The sequence below is a fragment of the Tachypleus tridentatus genome, chromosome 4 (assembly GCF_004210375.1).
Source record: "Tachypleus tridentatus isolate NWPU-2018 chromosome 4, ASM421037v1, whole genome shotgun sequence".
NCBI lineage: Eukaryota > Metazoa > Arthropoda > Merostomata > Xiphosura > Limulidae > Tachypleus > Tachypleus tridentatus.
Genome location: NC_134828.1, coordinates 23,193,361 through 23,218,256, shown reverse-complemented (window position 1 = coordinate 23,218,256; position 24,896 = coordinate 23,193,361). Strand labels below are relative to the sequence as shown.

The 24,896-nt window shown below is 33.2% G+C and overlaps 2 protein-coding genes across 41 annotated transcripts in view; one reads left to right on the top strand and one right to left on the bottom strand.

The window, feature by feature from the left end:
- The window catches only part of Atg10 (Autophagy-related 10), a 55,138-nt gene extending 41,861 nt beyond the window's left edge, over positions 1 to 13,277 (bottom strand). The window contains exons 1-2 of the mRNA XM_076497213.1: positions 13,124 to 13,277; positions 852 to 953 (exon numbers count right to left, since the gene is read on the bottom strand). Coding sequence (XP_076353328.1) covers positions 852 to 953; positions 13,124 to 13,225 — 204 coding nt within the window. The 5' untranslated portion in view covers positions 13,226 to 13,277. The remainder of the gene's footprint in view (positions 1 to 851; positions 954 to 13,123) is intronic.
- A 597-nt stretch (positions 13,278 to 13,874) lies between these two features.
- The window catches only part of LOC143248665 (single-stranded DNA-binding protein 3-like), a 232,682-nt gene continuing 221,660 nt past the window's right edge, over positions 13,875 to 24,896 (top strand). For 9 of the 40 annotated variants that reach the window (XM_076497263.1, XM_076497260.1, XM_076497258.1 and 6 more), the window contains exons 1-3: positions 13,934 to 14,137; positions 14,540 to 14,612; positions 20,043 to 20,104. In XM_076497263.1, coding sequence (XP_076353378.1) covers positions 14,085 to 14,137; positions 14,540 to 14,612; positions 20,043 to 20,104 — 188 coding nt within the window. In that variant the 5' untranslated portion in view covers positions 13,934 to 14,084. Of the gene's footprint in view, positions 14,138 to 14,539; positions 14,613 to 15,094; positions 15,164 to 20,042; positions 20,105 to 24,896 lie in introns of all 40 variants that reach the window. The other 31 variants (XM_076497253.1, XM_076497237.1, XM_076497226.1 and 28 more) reach the window with 11 other exon arrangements.

The following is a 24,896-nucleotide window of genomic DNA, read 5'->3' as shown; positions in this document are numbered from 1 at the left end:
CAGTTTATCTCATGATTTTACCCAGTTTTAATCGATTTTTATTTAAGTGAGTAAAGGACAAAAAGTAATCGTGAACCGAAAAAAAACACAGTCCACTGTTTATACATTTATAATTTAAATTTTAGCCGCGGCATAATGGTTCTGGGTTTTGTTGTTGTTTCTTACAAGTACAAACTTTCAGCTCATTGGTCCGTCATCTCTTGACTGACTTAAAATCTAATTATAGTTTATTTATTATACCTACAAGAAATCAAACTAGTTTCGTTATTACAATAAACTGAATAATGATAAAACGATTATAATAACAATTAGTCACTGAACAATAATGATATATTCTTAGTAGTATTGTTGTAACAATGTCCATTTTAGGGCGGGATCTTTTTAATTTTCGTTTAAATAAATAAGAATTCAAAAATGATAGCGAAAGCGTTTGACTTATTCGACTAAAAGTTTACATAACTAATATTCACTGATAAGCCAAAGATACTTTCAGAACAATTTCAATTATTAGATAATTCTCTCGTATCTTTATTTCTTTGTCGATATACAAACTCAATAATTACACCATGAATTACCTAACAAACTCAATCAAATAATATCTTACAACTTCAGACTCAACATAACTACCTAATAGACTCATAATAAAAAAACTATTTTATCTAGCTTAACTCACATTTTAAACTGGCAAAGTTATCTCTAAACTTTGGATAAAATTTCAGACTAAGTCACACGCGATAAACTTGACTTCAAACTTCCCTCTGGCCAAACAACAATACGTACGTTTACATTTAAGAAAATACAATCCATATAAAAATACAGTCTACAAAATATATAAAAGATATTATACAAACATTTCCTCCTTCACGTATATTCGCAGCTGCAGGATCAGTTACCGGTGTGTGTTCAGTCATTTTTGTGACTCGTTTCGCAAGAAAAGTATGTCCTGGTTCATCCTGAAAATATACAGAGAATTATGTCGAGCTTTGTTTTTACGTTTCTTTCTTGTTTCTCAGTTGTACATCATCGTTCGCAGAAACCAAGAATTTCACTACGCTATGAAATTAAAACCAATTGTCTGTCAGTCTGTTGTCCTGTGTTGGATAAAAAGACGGTTTGATTTTGAATTTCCGCGAAGCTGCGCCATGGATGTCAGTGCTAACGGTCCCTAATTCAGGAGCGATAGACGAGATCCCTCTAGTCAACACCACCCACCGTTATCTCTTGAGCTACTCTTTTTACCAACGAAAAGTGGGATTGATCGGTTCATTATAACGCACCACCGCTGAAAGGCCGAGCAAGCTTGATTACAGGGAATTTAAACCCGCGACCATCAAACTACGAGTCAAGCCATGCCGGACTTTAAAATGGCGGACGTTTCATAATACCACGACATTTTATGTGTTTGTTTTACTGTCAAACAAAAAATTACACCATAAGCTATTCGCATTCTGCTCATGACAGGAAATGAATTAAGAGTTAAGTGATAGAAGCTCTCACACATACTGTTGAGCTGCCTACGGAAAACAAAACGAAAATTAATTTTATATTGATATTACATAGGCGTGCGTGTATTTTATATTGACTTGTAATGTTGATATTACATAGTCGTGCGTGTATTTTATATTGACTTGTAATGTTGATATTACATAGTCATGCGTGTATTTTATATTGACTTGTAATGTTGATATTACATAGTCGTGCGTGTATTTTATATTGACTTGTAATGTTGATATTACATAGTCGTGCGTGTATTTTATATTGACTTGTGTTGATATTACATAGTCGTGCGTGTATTTTATATTGACTTGTAATTATTATACGTGCATTTTATATTGACTTGTAATGTTGATATTACATAGTCGTGCGTGTATTTTATATTGACTTGTAATGTTGATATTACATAGTGCGTGCGTGTAATTTGATATTACACATTTTGTATTGACTTGTAATGTTGATATTACATAGTCGTGCGTGTATTTTATATTGACTTGTAATGTTGATATTACATAGTCGTGCGTGTATTTTATATTGACTTGTAATATTGATATTACATAGTCGTGCGTGTATTTTATATTGACTTGTAATGTTGATATTACATAGTCGTGCGTGTATTTTATATTGACTTGTAATGTTGATATTACATAGTCGTGCGTGCATTTTATATTGACTTGTAATATTGATATTACATAGTCGTGCGTGTATTTTATATTGACTTGTAATATTGATATTACATAGTCGTGCGTGTATGTTTGTAAATTGACTTGTAATTTTGATAGTCGTCCTTTTAGACGATATTACATAGTCGTGCGTGTATGTTTGTAAATTCAATTTTTGAATCCTTTTAGACGTTTGTTTGTTTAGTTTTGAATTTCGCGCAAAGCTACACAAGTCTGCACTGGACTCGTAAACTGAGGGTCGCGGGTTAGAAATTCAAGCCAAACGTTTAATAATTTTTAACTCGGAGAGAATTGTTATGTTATTAACTTTTGAGGGACATTTAGGAGACAACTTTGACATCTTTCAGCAGCATAGCGTTCACATTTAGGAAGCATAATAACTAAATGTACAGGTATAGTATCGACTGAAAGCATATATACTTGTATAGTTACACATATTATTGACATCAAAGTAAGAAAGTGTTAAATTTGTAATATCAGAGACTGGTATAAACAGTACTACATACCAGCATAATATCCAGAAATATTGTACTACTTCGATAGATAATTTTAATTTAAACCAGAATAACATAGTACGATAAACACATGCTAACAGTTTCGCCACACTCTTATGATCCATACCTAACTATCCCTAATTTAAATGTTTTCACTACAACTCATCACTTTTGCGACTGTTCTTAGGGTAGCACTCTTAATCGTGCAGGCGTGTAGCACGGGTTTGACTATCACAAATCATCTTGTACGTTAACATTAAGTTTATAATATTACAAAGCTTTAAATCCGGGGTTCGATTACCCGTTCTTGACAGATCCAAGGTATCCTATTATGTAGCTATGTGTTAAAAGAAAGAAAGAAACAACCATAGGCGCACCATTTTCATAGTTGAAAATACGGAACACCTTTAGTGGCATATCGTGGTTCGAACTATCAACCTATCTAACAGCAGTTTTGCATGCAATTTCAGCCTTGAGATTTACAGAGTAAACTTTGGCTCAGCACAGAATCCATAATGAAATAAGTCTCACTCTTAGTGTGATGCACATTTCAGTCTAAATTCACGTTTTCGTAAATAAACCATAATCATTAAACGGATTATTTTGCTTTATAACTTAGGCACAAAAGTGGGTAAAATTTAAAAAAAAGTTGTTTTTTTTTAGCGCCATAAACCCTCAAGCTCAGCACTGAGGAGACAAACAAAAGCAACAAAGATAAAATGTAAGCATTTAATTCGCGTAACACTCGTGTTAACTCTGACTTAAAGCTTTAAAAATTAGTGTTAACTGACGAAATTTCTGCCAATTAAATGTTCTGTGGTTAAAAAACGTGTGCATCTCGTAAAGAAAAAATAAATAATTTTAAATAATAACTCTACCTATGGATAGGTGGAGCTGAAAATCGTCTCTCTATTTTATTAAGATTAAAATTCCTTTTATTACTGTACAACACTCGACACTTCCATTCCTACTGAGCACCACAGTACAAAAGTGATATTGTATTTCGAACATATTAAGAAAAGTTGGAACGAAAAAAATTAATTGTGATGGGTAAAAACAAACCAAAATATTCTCTTGATATTTCAAATAAGTTAGCTTGTTATTATAAATTAATATATTTGACAATTATAGAATTATTTGAAGAAGTAACAAAGCTACATGATAAGACATGAAAGTTGTTAAAACAGCCGTTAAATAAAACACCAAAGAATTTGTCAACATTTCAATCTAATCACTACAACGGTCTGCTCAGTGTAATTAGACTAATATCAACAGCACACAACAAGCAGCAGGCTGGATAGAAATTACCTGCGCTACTGCTTTTGTTCGAGAAAACTGACACGTAATAAGCAGTGATGTCGAGAAACCCACTTGTTGAGAAAATTTATATGCAAAAACGGCTCGTTTGGGTTGAGAAAATATTTTACATAGAAGAGCAAACAACGTTTCGACCTTCTTCGGTCATCGTCAGGTTCACAAAGATGTGAATGTCAGGTTCACAAAACCTGACGATGACCGAAGAAGGTCGAAACGTTGTTTGCTCTTCTATGTAAAATATTTTCTCACCCCAAACGAGCCGTTTTTGCATATAAATGACACGTAATAAGCTTCTTCGTATTCACACTTATAATACTATTGAAACGTGTGCTACAGGTTACGTCCACTGATAGGTCTAACTTCACAACAAATGTTTCAACAGAAACTGAAACTAATGTACGCTTAATTATTTACTGCTCTCCGACTTATAAACTGAATCACAAACGTACTAATTAATGCTCACTGTCTAACTTATTAGCTGCTATTGAACCGAATAACGTGTTAACTAAATAATTCACTGCCTCTGGTGCTGCATATTTCATGATGTTAATAGGTCATGCATGAAACAAATATATACATGAAAGTATTAAAAATATAGCTTACAGCAATACGCTCGTTATTCATACAAACAAAAACTAACAAAGCAAACGATATCCTTCCTAGTTTCGTCTTATTTATTTAATAAACATATTAATTATTAATTAGAGGAAATTTCTTCGTTGTTACAAGCCTACTGTTTATTACGTTAACGAAAGTTGGTTATCAAGACACAGCATGATAAATAAATAAATGTTAACATAAAATATGCGTTTAACACATACAGGGAATCGAACTGTCACAGTTTTCATGTTACCATATAGTCAAACAGTGTTCTGAAATCATTAGCGTTTCATGCTCGTGAGGATTATTTAAAAAATATAAAAACAACTCGTCAAACGCAGAGAGAAAAAAAATCAAAATATGTTGTCGTCCAACCAATCGTTCAAGAAGGTAAGTTATACAATGTCCTTTAAACATCAAATACTGATTTGTAATGTTGTCCCGTTAAGAAACGGAATTGTAAGATTTCGATATTTTGTTGGATAAAAAATATACACACACAGTAATTAACATATTAATCGTAGTACCATTAAATACACTATAATATGCAGATAATTCTGTGTATCAATAATATTTGTTTGTTTGTTGTTGTTGTTTTTTTAATTTCGCGCAAAGATACACGAGGGCTATCTGCGCTACCCGTCCCTAATTTAGCGGTGTAAGACTAGAGGGAAAGCAGTTAGTCATCACCACCCACTGCCAACTCTTGAGCTACTATTTTACCAACGAATAGTGGGATTGACCTAACATTATAACGCCCCCACGGCTGAAAGGGCGAGCATGTTTGTTATGACGGGGATTCGAACACGCGACCCTCAGATTACGAGTCGACTGCCTTAAGCACCTGGCCATGCCGCGCCTCAACAATATTAAAATTTAATCATTACCTGGTATTCATAATTTTAATGTTGTAGTTTGTAGTACGCTGAGATTTATACCTATTTTATAAACTTAAAAACACAGTCAAATTAGGAATAACACTTGACCTTTCTTCGAGTGTTTACTACATATAATATCAAGTGGGTGGAGATAACACCTCTTCCAATATCATATTCCACTTTCATGTCATACAGATTCATATTACGGCTCTTTTATACTTCTTAGAACATTTACTATTACATGTGATCTAACTTGATCTAATAAACACTAAAACACGAATAGTACACAAATATTATATTTTTCGTGATATGATTATCATGTCTAACATAACAACAACACACAATTTCGAGCATGTTACAACGTGTGCAGCCAAACAGATAAAAGTCCCTTTCAGGAGAAATCCTGGCCCACCATGTCTGGATGTGTGGGCGTTCCACTACCAATCTGCAGATTAAGGGTTCGAATTTCATTCCTGAATATACTCGCCTTTTCGGTCAGTAGGACGTCATAAAGTTACAATTAATCCCATTATTTGTTGATAAAGAGTAGCCCAAGAGTTAAAGGTGGGTGATGTTGACTAGCTTCTCTCTTTCTAGTTGCCCCTGCTAGTACAGTGGTACGTCTCTGGATTTACAACGCTAAAATCAGGGGTTCGATTCCCCTCGGTGGGCTGAGCAGATAGCCCGATGTGGCTTTGCTGTAAGAAAAACACACAAACACACTCTTTCTAGTCTATTATTTTAAAATTAAGGGCAACTCGAGCGTAAAACCTTCTAGTAGCTTCATGCGAAATTCAAAATGGACAATCTAAGAACCTCTCCTTTTTCCCACGAAGAAATAAAAACAATCCTTTAAATGAAAAGATCATCCTGATAATTATCAGAACCGTTTCAGAGTGCTCAGGAAACATAATCTAGTAAATGTTTGTCATTCCTTTTATCTTTCTAGTTTTAAATTCCTTTCTCCAACGCTGTCGCAAGAGTTAATTTTTTTTCACCAGGTCCTTGATGACATGCTCATACGCCATTACGATAAATTGTAATCATTTTGACTTACGCCATAATGTCATCCTGATTGCTGTTATATTAAGCCGGGTTCGACTCCGTACCATATAATAAAATATTCCCTACACTTTAAGCTATAGGTGCGTTACAAGAGTAATAGTTAGTCTCGCAGTGTGAATGGTAGACACTGCCAATTGACTGCCCATCCTCTGGTCAGTAGTTCAAAAGTCTTGTTAGCTTTGCTGTAAATATAAATACAAAACGTAATACTCTCTCCTCTTTCATGTAATATTGAGTCGTCTTCTATCACGATGATAGCTGGACTTGATGTGTCAGTATACCAGAAGGTATTGAATACAAACTTCAGGCCGTTCGTAATGGTTCACAGGTTTACGTGGTGAATGTTATACTCAGGTTCATAAAAAATAAACAAACAATAAAACGTTTAACCAAAAATGTTGTGTGTCAAGTCCACCATATATAAGATGCGTTAAAACCATATTTAAGCATTCAAAATGCCTGAATCTGTACCTTCAGCTAACCCTAACAGTGATGAACATGTATTATTTTTCCCACAGAATAGAAGCCACATGTGTTTGTTTGTTTATGCATTTTGCGAAAATTTTCATGAGAGCTATCTGCGCCAGAAGTCCCTAATTTAGCAGTGTACGACTAGAGGGAAGGCAACTAATCATCACCACCCACTGCAAACTCGAAAAAGCTCACCCGTCAAGAGACGTTGCATTTACTTACTAAGGCTGTAGTACGAACTATAGGCCCGGCATGGCCAGGTGGTTAGGGTACTTGACTCGTAATCCGAGGGTAGCGGGTTCAAATCCCCATCACATCAAACATGCTCGCCCTTTTAGCCTTGAAGGCGGTATAATGTGACGGTCAATCCCACTATTCGTTGGTAAAAGAGTAGCCCAAGAGTTGGCGGTGGGTGGTGATGACTAACTGCCTTCCCTCTAGTCTTACACCGCCAAATTAGGGACGGCTAGCGTAGATAGCCCCGAGTAGCTTCGCGCGAAATAAAAACAAAACAAAACAACTAATGCAATTAAGTAAAAGGAATATCACAATATTAGACATTTTAAACCCCTAATCTGAACACATCTTTATAAACTAATTTTATGAATATTTAACGTTGGTAATGGCCGTTATACTTTCTCCCAAAAAGCGATCACTTTTCTGCGAACGCCAAAGAACGTCAAAATGCTTGATATGCTGAATTTTATATCCAAAATGTAATCCCTCTGTAATGTTTGATATTGACATATCATAATGCTTAGAGATCAAAAAGAACTTACTGGTCTATCTAGGCTGTCCCATCCTCTAAACCAAAACTATCAGATAAATAAACTAAAACATAAAATAAGTTTTAAAGGCAGCTCTTATCAAGCTTTCTCTTAAACTCACTTCAATTTACTACAACTCATTTCAAAAGCCAACATTCTGTTAGAAAAATGTAACTTTCTTAGCTAAAGATGATTCATACACTGCCAAAACTTGTCCCCCCTAATCCTTCTATTGTCGCCGTTAAATGTGGAAAATATGATACATCAACATTTCTAACATCATTTAGAATCTTAAACACCTCAATCAGATCCCTCTACCTCATCGGTTTCTTTTCATGCGAAAACAATTTCAGATGTCTTACTCTCCCGTTATATGATAATCCATCTATCCAAGTATAACCTTTCTCTGAACCATTTCCAACAATTCAATTTCTTCTCTAAGGTAAGGAGCCCATGACTGAACACAACATTCTAAATGTGGCTGAACCAGTGACCACACAATAAAATTATATCTATATTTAGACTTGCATTCAGCATTTCTGTAAAACCTAAAATTATGTTTGCCCTATGTCATGTTTCTGCTTATATATACGCGTACCCGGCATGGTCAAGTGTGTTAAGGCGTGCGACTCGTAATCTGAGGGTCGCGGGTTCGCATCCCCATCACGCCAAACATTCTCGCCCTTTCAGCCGTGTGGGCATTATACTGTGACGGTCAATTCCATTATTCATTGGTAAAAGAGTAGCCCAAAATTTGGTGGTGGGTGGTCATGACTAGCTGCCTTCCCTCTAGTCTTACACTGCTAAATTAGGGACGGCTAGCACAAATAGCCTTCGAGTAGCTTTGTGCGAAATAAAAAAAAAAACAACAACAAAAAATATGTGAGCTGAGGTTCTTGTGCAGTAGATATCTATGACGCGTTAGCGAAAAATTCGAAAAATAAACGGACACCACGCAATCCACTTGTTTTAAAATAATATATTCAAAACAAGTCAAACGTATGTACAAAATTTCTATCTACATTATACGAAAGCACAATTGTATCTAAAGCTCTAAACACTTTGTGTTTTATTATTAAAAGTCCACACAGAATGGTTCAGTTACTTTAGAACCAAATTGGCAAGACGAACCATTTTTTCTACTTTGTTTCTAACGATACAATCTGTGATGCATTTACTTACGTCACGCCGTGTATTACCACAGTTCTATTCAGAATTTTAAACAGATGTCCCCTTTTCGTCAAAATTCACACAGAGGGATTCAATTACTCTGGAACATCCTTTGACAAGATAAATTTATTATACTTATTTCTGTTAAACTATGAAACTCGCTTTAAAATATCGTTCGTTACTGCTAAATTAACAATCACACAGTCTAACTTAATTGTTTCATTGTTCACTTAACTTGGTCGCCTACACATGTATATATTTCCAAATTGAGGCCTAGAACACTCTACAAACTACGAAACGCTATAACAACACTCACTAAAGACGACGAGACAAATACAGAAGGTTCGAGTAATACGAAATCAAATTACAACAACTGAACTACCGTGTTTCTCCGGAAATAAGACAGGGCTTATATTAATTTTCACTCCAAAATATGACACTAGGGCTTATTTCGGGGGATGTCTTATTTTGATATATTAAAAAAATGAAGTTACAAAGTAAAACTATTAAACTAACAATTTAAAATAAACTATTATTAAACTATTAAACTAACTGATTAATACTTAAACAAACTAATTAACTATTAAACTAATTAATAAATTATTTTTTTTTATTTCTTTTCTCTTTCTGCTACTCTTAACTAGGGCTTATTTTAAGGGTAGGGCTTATATTAAAACTATCCCCAAAAATCACACTAGGTCTTATTTTATGGGTAGGTCTTATTATCGGAGAAACACGGTACATACACAACGTACGACTCTTATCTTGCAACGTAACGAAAATTGTCATAACAATCACTTTAAAATAATTACTTTTAACACTCTTGTCATGAAAACTAAATAATCACTACATGAACTAAACAATAACTCTCACACTAAACAGTCTTCAATATTCAACACCCTACCGTTAGCAACAAGATACTGTTTGTATGGCTTACACTGATTAACCAATACACGAAGATCCCTTTTTATCATGACATTGTTAAAAGTTGTTTCAATTCATATTATACTTTAAACTGTGATAACACACTTGCATTATCTACCACTTGTTGTAATTAAAACACGTCTGCCATTTATTCACTCAACTCCCTAAATAATCTGAATCATTTTGTAAATCGGTAGTGTCCTCTTCACAGCTATCAACACCAATACCTTAATATCATCTGCAAGTTTAAGTAATGTATTGACCATTTCTTCATCTTTGTTACTGATGTAAATCACAAATGCAAAGATCCTAAGAATGAACCCTGAACTACCCCTTTGTGATATTAATTCAGTTTAAATGAACTCCAGTTCTAACAACCCTCCGTTTTCTTTCATCCAGCCATTCTTCTACTCAATTCGGTAACTTATTCCCAAATCTGTGTATATAATTTTTTTTTACACACCTTTGATGTAGCACCTTGTTAAACGCTTTCTAAAAATTCAGATACATCAATTACACACCCTTATCCTCATCTACATAAGAAATAATGTTTTCCAAAAATGCCAAAAAATTTGTCAAATTTTCTTTTAGAGAAACCGTATTTACCATCCAATAAAATTCTAAGCTTTGTTAAATGACTTTGCAAAGTATTTTTCATTAGACTTTCCAAAACATTTCCCACAAATGATACAAGACTATTAGGTCTATAATTGCTGGGACAATTTTTATCACCTATTATTGCCCAACTTCCGATTCTCTGGAACCTACCCACTACTTAAGGACTTGTAAAAAACAGAAGCAAGTGACTCATATATCCAATATTTAAAGCTCTTTAAAACCCTTGGAGAAATATCATCTGTCCAAGGAACCTTGTCATCTTTAAATTTCTACATTTTTTTCCTTACAAGCTCCGAATTAATGCATCTATATTGTCTGACCTTGTTTCCATCTATCAACTGTTCGAAATGAGGAATGCTGCTTAAATATTCGTTAGTAAACACTGAAATAGAAGCAGAATTTGATAATGCAGCGTCTTGTAACTATCAGATAAAAGCCTTTATCATCCCTCAAGTTCATTCGTCAAAGTTCGGATTTGTTTGTTTGGTTGTTTTTATTCTTTTAATTTTGTACGAGGTCTATCTGCGTTAGCCCTCTCTAATTTAGCAGTGTAAGACTAGAGGGAATGCAGCTAGTCATCACCACCCACCGCCAACTGACTGATGTAAGGAGTAAGTTCTAACCGAAGCGTAATTCAACTTGCAACGAGGGTTATCGAGTATTTAGCAATTTATTAAGTTTTAGAATATTTGTTATCTTTATACAATAGAAGATGAGCCGATATTTTTCGTATCACAGCAATTTTATGGAAATGTTAACATTGTTTTCACGAATATATTGATAAAAATAACGTTAGTAGCAATTTGAATGCAATCAGAGGTTCGAACGAAATGATTAGACAGTTGTATCTAGCAAGGAATACACATATAAGAAATATACACACAAAATAACCATGTTGTGTCCCTATAACTGAAGCTATTAAACTTATCTATTAACCTTAACGCCATCTAGCGAATTATTTCTAAATATTTTAAATTTACCAAATTGTTAATGGTTCATACTAATTAAAATTTCACAATAAGAATGCTCCTTATACAACCTGATGTTAGTATTGTAACATTTAATTATGAGCCATAGTGTATTATTATTGAAAATAAAATTAGGAAAGTGTACCCAGTTCATTTTGACGGCTGATCATCTTTAAATATTTCTGGCAAAGTTATATAACAACTTTAAAACCACGTGGTTGTTGCATTATTCTTTCCTGGAGTAGCTGGGTTTTGTTCGAGCGCAAGCTAAGGGAATCAATACTTGGCCTATTGAAGAGTAAAAATGGCAACACCATCAGGTCGATACTGTATTGAATCTGCAGGAAGAAATTCTTGTATCAGGTGCTAAAGTTAGGTCAAAACATCTCGACTTTTAATACAGTTCCTATGATAAAAATTGAAATATTAAAAAAAAATGCTACTGAAGCACACCTATATAACCACGTGTATCCTGTCGCCCTTTCCAATGCTAATTAATAAAGTTAATTCATCATACGAAACATATGCAAAAAATATTTATCAAGTCTGTATACGCTTATTTTATGTCATTAATAAGTTAGTTATTTTTTTAGAATGTTCAAGTGCAGGAGATAGTTGCAAAAGTTGTTTGCGTGGAATAAAGCTCGATCAAAGCGCCACCAGTGGCAACGTAAAATATTTACAAAATGAAACAATAAGTTATTTTTTTACCACAAAAATGATTTTACGTTGGTATTTTCTTACGCCATAATGCAGAATTAAGAGCTTCTATTTTTATTTTTTGGAGGGAAGTGTTTATATTAAAAATAAGGTAGATACATGTTCTAACTGACAATGTTATTTCATCTCTCAGGCTATAAGTTCGTAGTATATTATTTCATAGGCGCAAATAAAGTTTATCTTGTAGTGCATCGGTTGCAACATAAATGTTTTTGTGCAAATCTGTCTATTAGTATAGACAATTTTAAATTAATATACGTGTCTTAAGTTTGAAACGTCCTATTCACTTGAGCACCCGCCAGATATGACATTCACCCCTTGCATTTTTCAAGAAATTGCATGAATTATGATATAAACGTAACTTCTCAATTAAACTAGATGTTTTAAGTAATTTCTATGAAAACTGTAAATTCGTTTAGCACACATAACACATTTCAGTCTGTTGACTTACTGTGGGTACCCATGCTCACGCACATCAAGAAACGAAATATCCAATTCAATCAATCCAGAAAACAAGCTACTATTTAAAGCTGCTGATAAGTCTTGTCCTATAAATGATCGAGTAGAAAGGTCTTGAAGGACAAAAAAGTAAATCAGTTCAATTACGTTCAGCTTAAAGTTTAGGTATGACATGAATTAAACATATGAGGCCCCGATAATAAAGTAGACAATGAAAATAATGACTTGAATAGTACAGTTTCTTTTATGGATAGACATGTTTAAGTACGAGAAGACGTAATATCAGCTTTATCAAGAGATTTCTAAAAAGGTGGCATCTCTCTATACACGCTTTGTTTCGAACCAAAGGTTTTGCACTTAGCAGACGCATGTCGCGAGGCGGGAATAAGCAGTAAACAGTACGTCTGCGCAGGGAACGCGTGGCTACGAATGACATAGAATTTAGCTCACGAATAAAAACTAATTTGAGGTGTAAGTAATTAAGGTATACTCAACCTTCAAAACTCTAAGTTCCCAGCCATCACAAAGACTTGAAGATGCCGTTTGAAAATTCTTGATTTCGAAAAGAAAATTTTCCCAACTGACGTAGCCTGTCATTGGGACTGAAGTTCAGAACTTGCTCAATGCGGAAGTGACGAATTGGATGGATGAGCTCATTTTTAAATAGTGGCATTACGAAAATATTTAAAGTACTAATTGTTGTTAGTCGTGGTATTAATAAAAATTAAATGTTTTATTTTAGAAAATTAACTTTGTCTTTCAAACTATATAATTAAAAAGTATGTGAACAATATATCTATATTTCCGAATTATTAATGACGACACAATTCTTTATTTTGGGTTGGTATACTATATTAGTTAATAACAATTGCAATACTCTAATAACTATAAAGCGAAATAAATATTATATCATAATAAATAGTGCTAAAGTAATTAGTAATTTAAAATTTAAGCTACAAACAAAGCAACTTCTCAGCGAAAAGTTTTCTTCACTCAAGTACAGGCTCAGGTCAGCTGGCATTGTGCCTTACGCTTTTACGTATACAGCTGTTCTAAGTGTTGTTTGCTCCCCCCGAGTAAACTGTTTGATTTTTATAATAATTCTAAGTAAATTTAAAATACAAATATTTCTAATAATTCAATTAAACGTTAATGTGTTTTCATTTGGCTGAGACAAAAGTAAATATTTACTGTATAAATACAATTGTCATTGGTAAATAAATATTTCGGGGAGGTGCTACGCTTCTGGCGCGCAGCGCGGTACAACCAATGAGACTTCTCAGTTAAACTCACCTGTGACGTAGGGAAATGATTTGGGGTGAACTCTGAGCACGAGAAGAAGTGAGCCCAATCACATTGATGTCTGTGACAGATGAACTAATGTTTCTATGGTAACAAGGACAAAATCATTGTGAATGTCTTGACAGGTGTGTGACAGTTTAACCTTAAAGCATGTATGCGAAGGGGAAAAGGTTCGACTGTACCCTCCGATAATCAAGCGCGAGAAAAGTAAGTGTGTTTTTCACGTATTAAAGGTATGATTAGGTCACTTTATATTTAGCCAAGGTAATGCTCGTGGTGGCCAAATTTTCTGAAACGTGTTCTACGAGAAACTTTAAATCATTGTAATTTTGAAACTGAAATAAGGTCAGATAGGAATATACATGATAAAACTTGTATGTCAGTGTACAGTAAGATTCATTTCAAAATTATAAAGTTAAAATAATATAACTTTTAATTTTGACTTCTTTCTTTTTTTTTTCTTCTGTCTCTTATTTAACCCGTGGCATGTGGTAGTGGTAGATTTTATTATTTTTTGCCAGGAAGAGAGCGTATATTGTTGTTATGCTTTTTCTGTATTTATAAACGTGTATGTTAGTGTTACCGAATTATGCTTTCTGTTTATTTCAGGTTAGCCCTGTATGTTTACGAATATTTACTACACGTAGGAGCCCAAAAAGCAGCACAAACATTTCTTTCAGAAGTAAGTTATACGTTTAAAGACAATACTCTTTTTGCCAGTTTTTGTTGAATGACCACTTAGGTCGGATATCGCTAGTGTTGTTAAAGTGTAAATGAAATGTTACTTGGCGCTATATTTGCTTGTTGTTGATGGCGCTAATATATATGTTTGGGTAAGGATTAGAGAGAACGTTTTTGGGCCGTGTAATATATACTACTAATAATATATCCGTGCTTTGTTATATACATACATACACATGTGTCTGTGTGAACATAACTGTATATATTTGGGAGCAAGTAATTATGCAATGTGTTTACATGTTTTGTAAGTTGTAGTTCCTTTGTTAAGTAAGGAAAACGGGATAACCATAGTTGACAACATCGTTTTGTGTTGATTAATTATATTATTGGAAATATCACGACAAATTTTTATAGTCTGTAGTTTGCCTTTCTGAAAAAGGTGATAAATGAAAACTGGCACTTTATCATATTACATTTTTCTAGACGACTGGAAATGCAAACGTGTGTCATCCTAATGTTGACCAGCTGACCTGCAAAGTTTGCTTGCTTTTCGTAAGTTGTTTTTGACAAATACGCTATTTTATGCTGTTTAAATGAAAACCTATCCCATAAATCAGCTTTATAAATCCTACAGAGCTCTAAGTAGTGCATCATGGGCAGCACAAGTTTATTTAATTATTTTTGCTTGAAGTTAAGCACAAAGTTACGCAGTGGGCTATCTGTACTCTTACCACCATGGGTATAAAAACTTGGATTTTAGCGTTGTAACTACTGCAGACTTACCGCTGTGTTATTAGGGGGCACCACAGGTCAATTCCTCCTTGTATTATGAATAATTTCATATTTTGTTTGTAGGAGTAAGTAGACTGAATAGGAAAGCTGCTCTCATTTCGTGAGGATGTACATCTTGGGTACCCAACAAAACATTAACAGGAATTTGGGAGGCGTTTACTAGATAACAGTTGAAAAACCTCACCAAAGTATGAAATCCTCTTTAAATGCTATCAGCTTGACTGAACTAGTTATAAGTGATTTGGGCTAGATATTCACTTATTTTGGAAAGTTATTAGCTAATCAAAGATAATTTGTATAACCTTGTGAAAATGTAAGTTTTAAGGAGAGTTTTCTGTTGTGTTTTAATTTCAAATAGTTTGCAGGAGACATTAACGATAGAAAAAACTGAACTACATAGCAAAAATACAAAAGTATTTGATAGATTCAACCTTGGAGAATTCTCAAATATGCTCATTAACAGTCTTTAGGTAGAGATTGGTTGTAAGTTTTCTAAAAAAGAAATAAATTAAGAGATAATTTAATATTTGTTTGGATTTAAAAACTAAGTATTATTTCTGTATGTAAAGATACTGGGTGTACTTCACTCCTACGTGATGGCAAACAGTTTTGATTTCGTGCGAATTGAAATTATGACACTATAAATATCGTATGAATTGCAAATAATACACAATAAAACTTGTAAATCTCTAGAACATAATATCTGGCTGCAGCTCACACAACAAGAGTTAATTATTTAAAGCAAATTATTTCACAAGATTGCTAAGTACAGAAGGTATGTTTTAACAATACTTCATCCATGTAACACTGAGAATATATTTTTTTTCCTTGGATATTGTGGTTTCATCCATAAATAATTAAAGATGATAAAGTAAACTTCTCTCTTGCATTGGGTTTTAGCTTTATTATATTGGTTTTAAAACTTTAATATCAGTCAAATACTGATTTCCTTCAACTCCTAGTCAGAAGAGTTTTTGCAGCATCCTGATTTGTTGAGAAATGTCTTTTTTTTTCTTTTCTACATTGAAGTTAATTGAAAATATTTCCATGTTGTTGAAGATTACTTGAATTAGTTTAAAGAGTTTTCATTTTTCTCTCTTTTTAAAGACCAGTCTGACAAAGATAATATTTGACTTTGATAAGGTTATTTGAGTTGTTTATTTTTCCAGGTTTGATATTCAGTTCTTTTTTTACATACAATAAATTGTATTTAAAAAGAAATTAGTGTACATTTCGTGTGGTACATATTTTCCAAACCTGTACTTTTTCGAAATGCTAAATGGTCTGTGATCTAGTGTTGTATAAGCTGATGGATGTGCAGTGTCACTCGTTTATGGACACTTCATTCAAATATTTCTGTAAAAACTACTCATTATGAATATATAAAGAAAATAATATTTTATTTACCACTTTGTTGACTATTGTTGTTGTAGTTGTGAGTTGACCATACTTTTGAAACTTTAGATCTTCTTAATTTTAGCCGCAGCATATTACACTTCGTTTCTTACAGAGTGATTATGACTGTTTATGAAATTGGCAGTTAAAATTAGAGGTTGAATGTTTTTCCCACCAACTGTTGGAAAATCTTTTTTTTTTTTTTGTTATGATGAGTGTGGTGATTATTATTGCTTGTCTATGAACATTATTTGGTTGGTAAATGTCACAGAATCTATGGATGCCATTACTAATAGTCACTTCTTGGTCATGAAAGTGCCACAGCATTGTGTGAAAACATTTGTTTAAAATCAAGAAATTATCATTCGTATTCAGCAATGTAACTTGTTCGTGATCAGATGTATGTGTCACATACATTAGTTTGGTCCAAAGTAATGATGTGAAAAGATAAGGAATTGTCTGGATGAAGTTCTCTTGCTCTCAGATCTTTGGAATATTCCTATAATAAAAAATTCTCAGAGATAAAAATAATTCTTAAAAAAACTTGAATCAATCTCTGATTCAGTTTATCACTTATTACCAAGTTGTGTTGGTTTGAGAGTATTCTTTTCTACATCAGTAGTTCTATCAGAGGTATTTTGGGAAAATAAGATAAGGCACATGACATATAAAAAGTCATACACATACTGGCTACACCATTATATAAAATATTAACATAATTTTAATTTAGTTTTGCACTAGTTTAGTGATGTGGGGTGGAATTCTTCAAAACTGGTAGTACATTGAATCATAGATTGGGCTTGATGTATTGTTCTTAGTATTTTAAACAGCTTGTTGGCTGAATAACTCGCAAAAATAAGTCGGAAGCATCAGTGCTGCATATTTTGACATTCCTATATGAATATGATGCCATTTTGTGAACAAAAAGTCTTGAAATGACACACACACACACACACACACACACACACACACACACACACACACACACACACACACACACAGGGAATTATTGCTTTATAACAACAAACTCGACAAGGATTTCGGTTAATTTTGTGTCTTTCTCTTACCCCTACTGGAGATATCTTAAACCACAATAGTGGTTCATAATAGAGATCACAAAGCATTGCAGAAAACTATAATGGATCATTTGGGCAAAACACACCTGAAACAATAAATATTCAGTTCAAACAACACTTTAAAACCTCTACTATTTACTCACTGCTAAGGCTGAACATGTGTAATATAGAAAAAAAGACCAACATGAAAATTATAAAATCTCTTCAAAACAGCCATTTTATAATTCTTATTATCTTACCAGCTTACAACAAAACAACTTTAGTGTACTGCACCCAAACCTTTGATAGAAGATAAGTACCACCCAGATCATTCGGGTATTGAAGAGTCGATTTGTTTTCTCTATATTTTGCATACATTAAGAAACAATCATAATTCTAGCGTAAAAGATGTTATCATTACCTTTTGAAGTTAGCTTTCTTACAGATATCTGATGTCCCGTCAAAACACTTGGGTACAGGGTGAAACTGGAATGACCAACTAGTAATAAATGAACGTTAGATGACTGTAACATGTAGATACTCAATGCTTTGTACACTATACTGTTGGTGTCTTTAGGGAGCTGACCCCTGTATTATGCATGAAGTGAAGAAGTAAGAAAAAAAACAACATAATATTAAATTTTATTACACACATTATTAGAACAGTTACTTTAAAAGACATCAAGGTTTATTTCAAGTGATGTTTTATTTGAAAAGGTTCCTTTTCTACTGATAAAAGTTTATACATGCATAGGTGTCTTACTCTATTGCTATGCCTGATATATAGACTTTAATTATACAAAAACTATAAATGTTCAATGCATTCTCAAACAAATTTCTATGACAGTCTCTATCTGTAGCTTAATGTTTTTGCTCTCAAACTAATGTGATCAAATAGTCAATAGCTATGGTAAATCATTGTGAGCTGTCTCAGCTAGCTAATAGCTACATCTGTTCTCATTATAGTGTATAAAGTTAGTTATCGTATCAAGTTAAAAAGAAATATAAGAGAAACCATGTCTGTTATCTCTCGCAGTGTTTCATCACTTTTATTACGATCTCTCTTTGCAGGTTTTTAAATTCTCAAATTTTTATTTATCTTGTTTACTTAAAGGTATGTTGTACTGGAAATAAAAAGGAGTTATAAGTGTGTATAATTACGTACATGTATGTTACTTTTCAGTTTAATCTTAAATAACACAAAGTTACTGATACATCTGTAATAGATAAAATTTTCAATGATGAAGATAGTTTCAGAGTTTATTACATACAAATGTATATTTTTAAGTGAAATGTCACCTTAAAGTTTGGTTTCAAACTGAAAAACCTAAAGTATCTATAGCTATGGTTAAAGCATTCTGCTATGTTAGATTTAATGGATCAAAATGTTACTTGTGAGAAGTTTCTTCAACTTTTAAACTAAGTGACAGTAAAGAGCAGAAAGCTTAGATGTTGTTATTTGTGTAATAGTGTTATCAAATGATGTTATATGTACTAATTACTCCAATATTTTGTTGGAGAAGTTTGTGTGTGACAATGGTTTTGTGTACTTATTCTATTAAGTTAGAAACTTGAACGCATTCAGAATGTTGATAGGTTATTATGACGTATTTATATTGGACCAAGGAATACTAGTGTTTCACTGTAAGAATCGTTTGTAAGGCCCCATTTAGATAACTGTATACAGTTTTGGGCTCTCCATCAAGAGGGACATGGAACTGTTGGAGGAGGTTCAGAGAAGAGCCACCAGGCTGAAATCTGAGATGGTGGGATTATCATGTGAGGAGAGACTAAAATCTGTGAACTTGTTTTCTCTGGACAGGAGAAGGGTCAAAGGGGGTTTGGTTGAAATGTTTAAGACTATTAAAGATATTGATAATATAGATCCATCAAACTGTTCTGTGTTTATCAGTGAAAACAACAGGATAAATAGTTATAAATTCAAAATTTGGCATTGTCTAAACTGCAATCTTACGTTTCAATCAGGATGATTGGCTTTTTGACTGAACATCCTTCAAGGGTGGTGAAAGCAGAAAATTTAACTGAGTTCAAGAAAAGATTAATTGAATACATGTGTATACTAAGGGGTGGACGTAGTTGGGAGCTAGGACTAACTTGATGGGATAATAAGCTTCTTTTTGTCTTTTAAAATTTGTGAAATTTATTTATCTTTTTTATGTTTATTTTAGATAAGATGGGAAAAAAATATTACGTTAGGGGAACCACCAGGATTTCTTCATTCGTGGTGGTGGTGAGTACATATTTTTTTGTTTCAATAACACCATGTATGTTACATTTTTACACAAAGAAAAATAATTCAAAGAATATTAAGTTGTTGTTCAGAAATTATCAAAGAAAAACAAGTTTTGAGAATGATCCCTTTTTTTTTTTTATTAAAATAACCTGCAAAATCCTGTAGTTTTTCAATCAACCTTAACTACAGATAGAGTTCTTTATGGTGACAGTACCCAAGACATATAATAAAAAGCCTGATAAACTGGAAATTATTCTTTGGAGAAATGCAAGGAGATCTAGTAATGCTGTTATTTTATGAGTGATACAAATTTTAAAATGAGTTGTTTAGCTGATAAATTAGGTATAAGATCAATTTTTAGCCTTTTTAAAAAATCATGTTGATTGGGAGGCTAAAAAAACTTCTTGGGTTCGAAACAAAAACGTTAAGAGTATTCACCCAAAAGTGGGAACAGTTTTTATTAATATCAACTTCAGATCAGAACAAGAGATTAACTACAAATCAACTGGTAATGAATATACTTTTAATTTAGGTGTTGTTTTCACCAGCTGTGTGTCTTCACTGTCAATAATAATATTTTAAAGCCCTAAACCTCTAATAGTATTTTACAAAATTCTGTCAGATTCAAAGTTTTGTTTAGTCATAAATGTAAATGCTAAACTAATAATAGAAAATAATCTTTTTAATAAAAGTGCAATAGAAAAACTAAACAAAAATAATAATAAATTTACATCTAATTAATGCTTCTAATGAAACTAGTCATAAAGAAATAATATTCTATACATTACTTGTGGAACACACAAATATAAGTTGTTGGCTTCAAGTACTGTCATAAATTTTATGTTTATTGACCAGTTATAGTTTGTATAACTATGTATAAGCAGAATCTTACACTAAAAATGTCTAGTGGTCTTTGAAGACCCCTTAAAGAGTGCCAACAGTGAAACTACAGAGTAGAATAGGGTCTAAGATGAATTGCTACAAATACGTGTCACCGTATTTGGATGTAATCAAAAACTAATGTTCAAAAAGATACAAAATATTAACTAAAAATTTAAATGAATACCTGATTACATTGCCAGACTCTTTGTTCTGTAGTCAAAACATAGGAATGTTAAACGTAAAGGTTGTTCGGTTTATTTAGTACAGAGTTCAATAAAAGTTGATAGACCCAAGTGAAATCCTTGTGTTTGTATGTAAGCAAACTTGTTGACAAATAATACTTGATTTGTTTTTATAAAGGGTTCTATCACAACGCTGTTGTATAACTGTGAAAGATTACTTATCAGTTTATGAAAATAATAATTTCAAGAGATTACATAATGGTTCTGGTGCTTTTATCCAAAAGTGTAGGCTTTTCGCTATTCAGAGTTTGTGAGCATTTCAGGGATGTAGGCTATCAACTAAAGTTCGGAGCATTTCAAGGCTGTAAAGTATTAAAAGTTGCTGAGTAGTATTGAAATGTCACAAAGATCATTGAAAGATTCGTGAAGTAGTCCTGTTTATTTTTCCTTTAAATAAGCAGAACTAAAATCTTTAAGAAATATTTTTGTTTCTCTTTAATCAACTGTAACTTGAGGGGTAGTTTAGAGACTTTTGGCATTAACCAAGACTAGATAAATGCCATTAAAGTTGGCCATGACCTCCAAATTCTAAGCTTTAAAACTTCAAGTTGTGGTTAGAGTATACTTGGAGTTTAGTCATAATTGAGAAATTAATTTGATACATATGGTGTTTTGTACTACTACATAATTTCAATAACACTTCAGGAATCTATAACAACGAAATGCCTTTCTGTCAAGCTTTGTATATTCTGAATGATTAAATGCACAAAAAATAATTTTTATAAAAATGCTTGTTTACAGAAGTGCATTACAGGAATATTATTCATCTTCTGCAAGTCCCGAGAGTTCATATCAACATTGATCCAGTAGTTTTCCTATGTGCTACACTGTCAATCTGAGGGGGAAAAAACCCAACAAAAACTTAGAATAAAAACATTTCTCTTTGTAACAGAATTTTACAGCAAAAATAGGACTTTCCTCCATTGACTGATTGGGAGAAATATTTTGAAGATAAGATTATGAAAGAGAAACATGGCATTAAGAGAGGAATTAGTAAATTTTTGTTTATTAAAATCACAAGGAACAGTGGCAGACAGTGGTGAAAAAATTCCCAGCAGCTAGTTAGTAAACCTGAGCTCTATGTTGTGCCTCTTTTGCATCAAAACCCAAATGTATTTACCAACGATGCTTTGCAGTCGATCTCGCTTGCTTAAAAACTAACCCAATGCAATTTTTGTTATTGAAATAATACATGGAGTGACAAAAAGATAGTTGTGATCTGTTAAACAAACATATTCCACGTACACTCTGATCAAAAGGGTTGTAGGGTTGACTGCACCCTTAATATTTATTCATCACTATTTTTAGGAAAATTACAGTTTCAAGGGACATTTGCTTCTTAGTAAAAATTGGTACATGCATTTTGTATTGTATGTGCAGAATGTTCTGAAGTCAAAACATTTACTGAAGAAACAGACTGGTTATGTTTTTAATGCTAACATTTGTAATTACTTGTTTTTATGTTAATGAGAGTCCGAGTGCTGGACACCAGAATTGTATATTTATAGATTATTTATACACATGTACCTAAAATGGAATTATGTAGGACCTGTCTGGTTCTATTGTTTAACTGCAAATCATGTGAATAGTACTACAATTTTGTAATCCAGCTTTTGTTAATGCACTGCATTTTGCAACAGATCAGACTTCACGCTTGAATTTCTTCAGGTTAGTTAAGACTTAACAAGAGAAGCCAGAAAGCACAATTCAGTCTTTTTCTTTTGTGTTTGAATACACTGTTTAATTGAAATATTTTCTAAGGTGAAACATAATATATGGCATGTGTGAGAATACCTGGTTATAACTGTAGCTGTTTACAAATTGTATGGGTGTTGACTTTTCAGGAGCCTGCCAGTCTAAAATTCTGCTGAATGCAGTGACCATAACGAGGTTCATATTTTCTTTTTAATATTTAAAATTTTTTAAAGAAATCTAGAGATAATTAGAGTACTCTAGTTTTAGTGCAGTGAGCATAACGAGGTTCATATTTTCTTTTTAATATTTAAAATTTTTTAAAGAAATCTAGAGATAATTAGAGTACTCTAGTTTTAACTAGAACCTGATTGTACTAACTTCATTCACTGTTTCCTGTGATGTAACGTGTGAGGAGTTTTTAGTAGGAAGTTGGGTGTTTTTTTTTTTTAAAGTATTATGGTTACATATATTCCGTTTGGCTTGTTTTAGCTTGAAGATTACTTTTATGATGTGTAATTAATCAGAGCACTGGCTAAAAGTAAACTTATGATAAACCAGACTCATGGTTTGATTAGTGTTATAATGTATTTTAAAAAAAACTACTTTGGGCATGTGGCTGCATTAATCAACCATCTGAATAGATTATAAATTTGCAGGGAGAAAACTGACACATAGTCAAACCATTATTACAAAATTAACAAATTTTAAAACATTAGTATCTTATTACTGGGTCTTCCTGGCTAAAGAACGTTTAAAACGTTTCTATTAACCTGAAGAATATTGGTTAAAAAGTTTAAGATAGAACATGAATTGTTTATCTAAGCGAGTGGTTTCCATGTTTTCACAATTTCGAAATTATTTCAACTTAATCTTACGAAGTCTGTTAAAAAAAAAAAAGTTTTAAACTATTGGATTATTATACAGGATTTTGTTCCTTCCCATAACATTCAAACTACCTCATCTTTTGAAGCCATGCATAAGTTATTTCTTCTCGCACACTTTTCTTGTTTTGAGTAAGGCGTGGTTTGTTGTTGTGCCAGACTGTGAACCTGGGGGCCCATGGCTCGCGTCTCATTGCCGCGAAATTACATTTCGCACTTCATGTCTATTGATACTTTATAAGAGTGTTAGCCAAATCCTAGTAGTGGACTAGAGAAGCGTAAGAGTTGGGGTGGGTACTTTTGACAAACTACCCTCCCTTAATTAAGTGCTATCAGGAGGGACTGGCTCTTTATAGCCATAGTGTAGTAGTATTTCATAGATTTCTGGGAAAAAACAACAGTAAATAAACACAACTTACGTCTTTACTTTTCACGTGAAATTTCCTCATGTATGTGTAAACAATGCGGTTACTACCACACTAAAAATGTTCCGTTTTATTTCACTTAGTGAGGGCACACATCAGGTTACAAAAACAAATTACTAAACTTGTTAATAGTAGCTACCTTGAAAACGAATTAGGAACACAAAGTAAAGACAAGTGAGATCAATATGCGGAGACTGTAGTAGGCGACTTGTTCGAATGAGTCTTGGTGGCAAAAGTTTCGTACAGCTAAAGAACAAAGTGAAATTCCCCAATTATTAGTTTTTTTATCAGTCTATTCTGAATTTAGGGAGGGGGTGGTCTAATGTATACAGCAATATAATAATCAGTCATTAGTATAACATACTAGATTCAAAACACTTAAATGGCCAGTTGCGTTAAGTTTTAAACTTTTGTTATTTCCCGTGTGGTGACGTACCTAGATATCAACTTCTTGAAATCCCCCTCCCTTCCCCTCACACTACTGGTACACGTGCTCTTCATTCACATTACCAGGCTGAAGTCAACGCTAAACTGGATTTCCTAGCCTCGCTCTGCTGGCCGCGTGCCCGCGACTAGCTGGGGCTAGGACGGTGTGGCCCAGCTGCTGTTACTTCTGTGTTGTGTTCACCCGTTACCTTATCCCCGGCATCGTCTGACCTCGGGC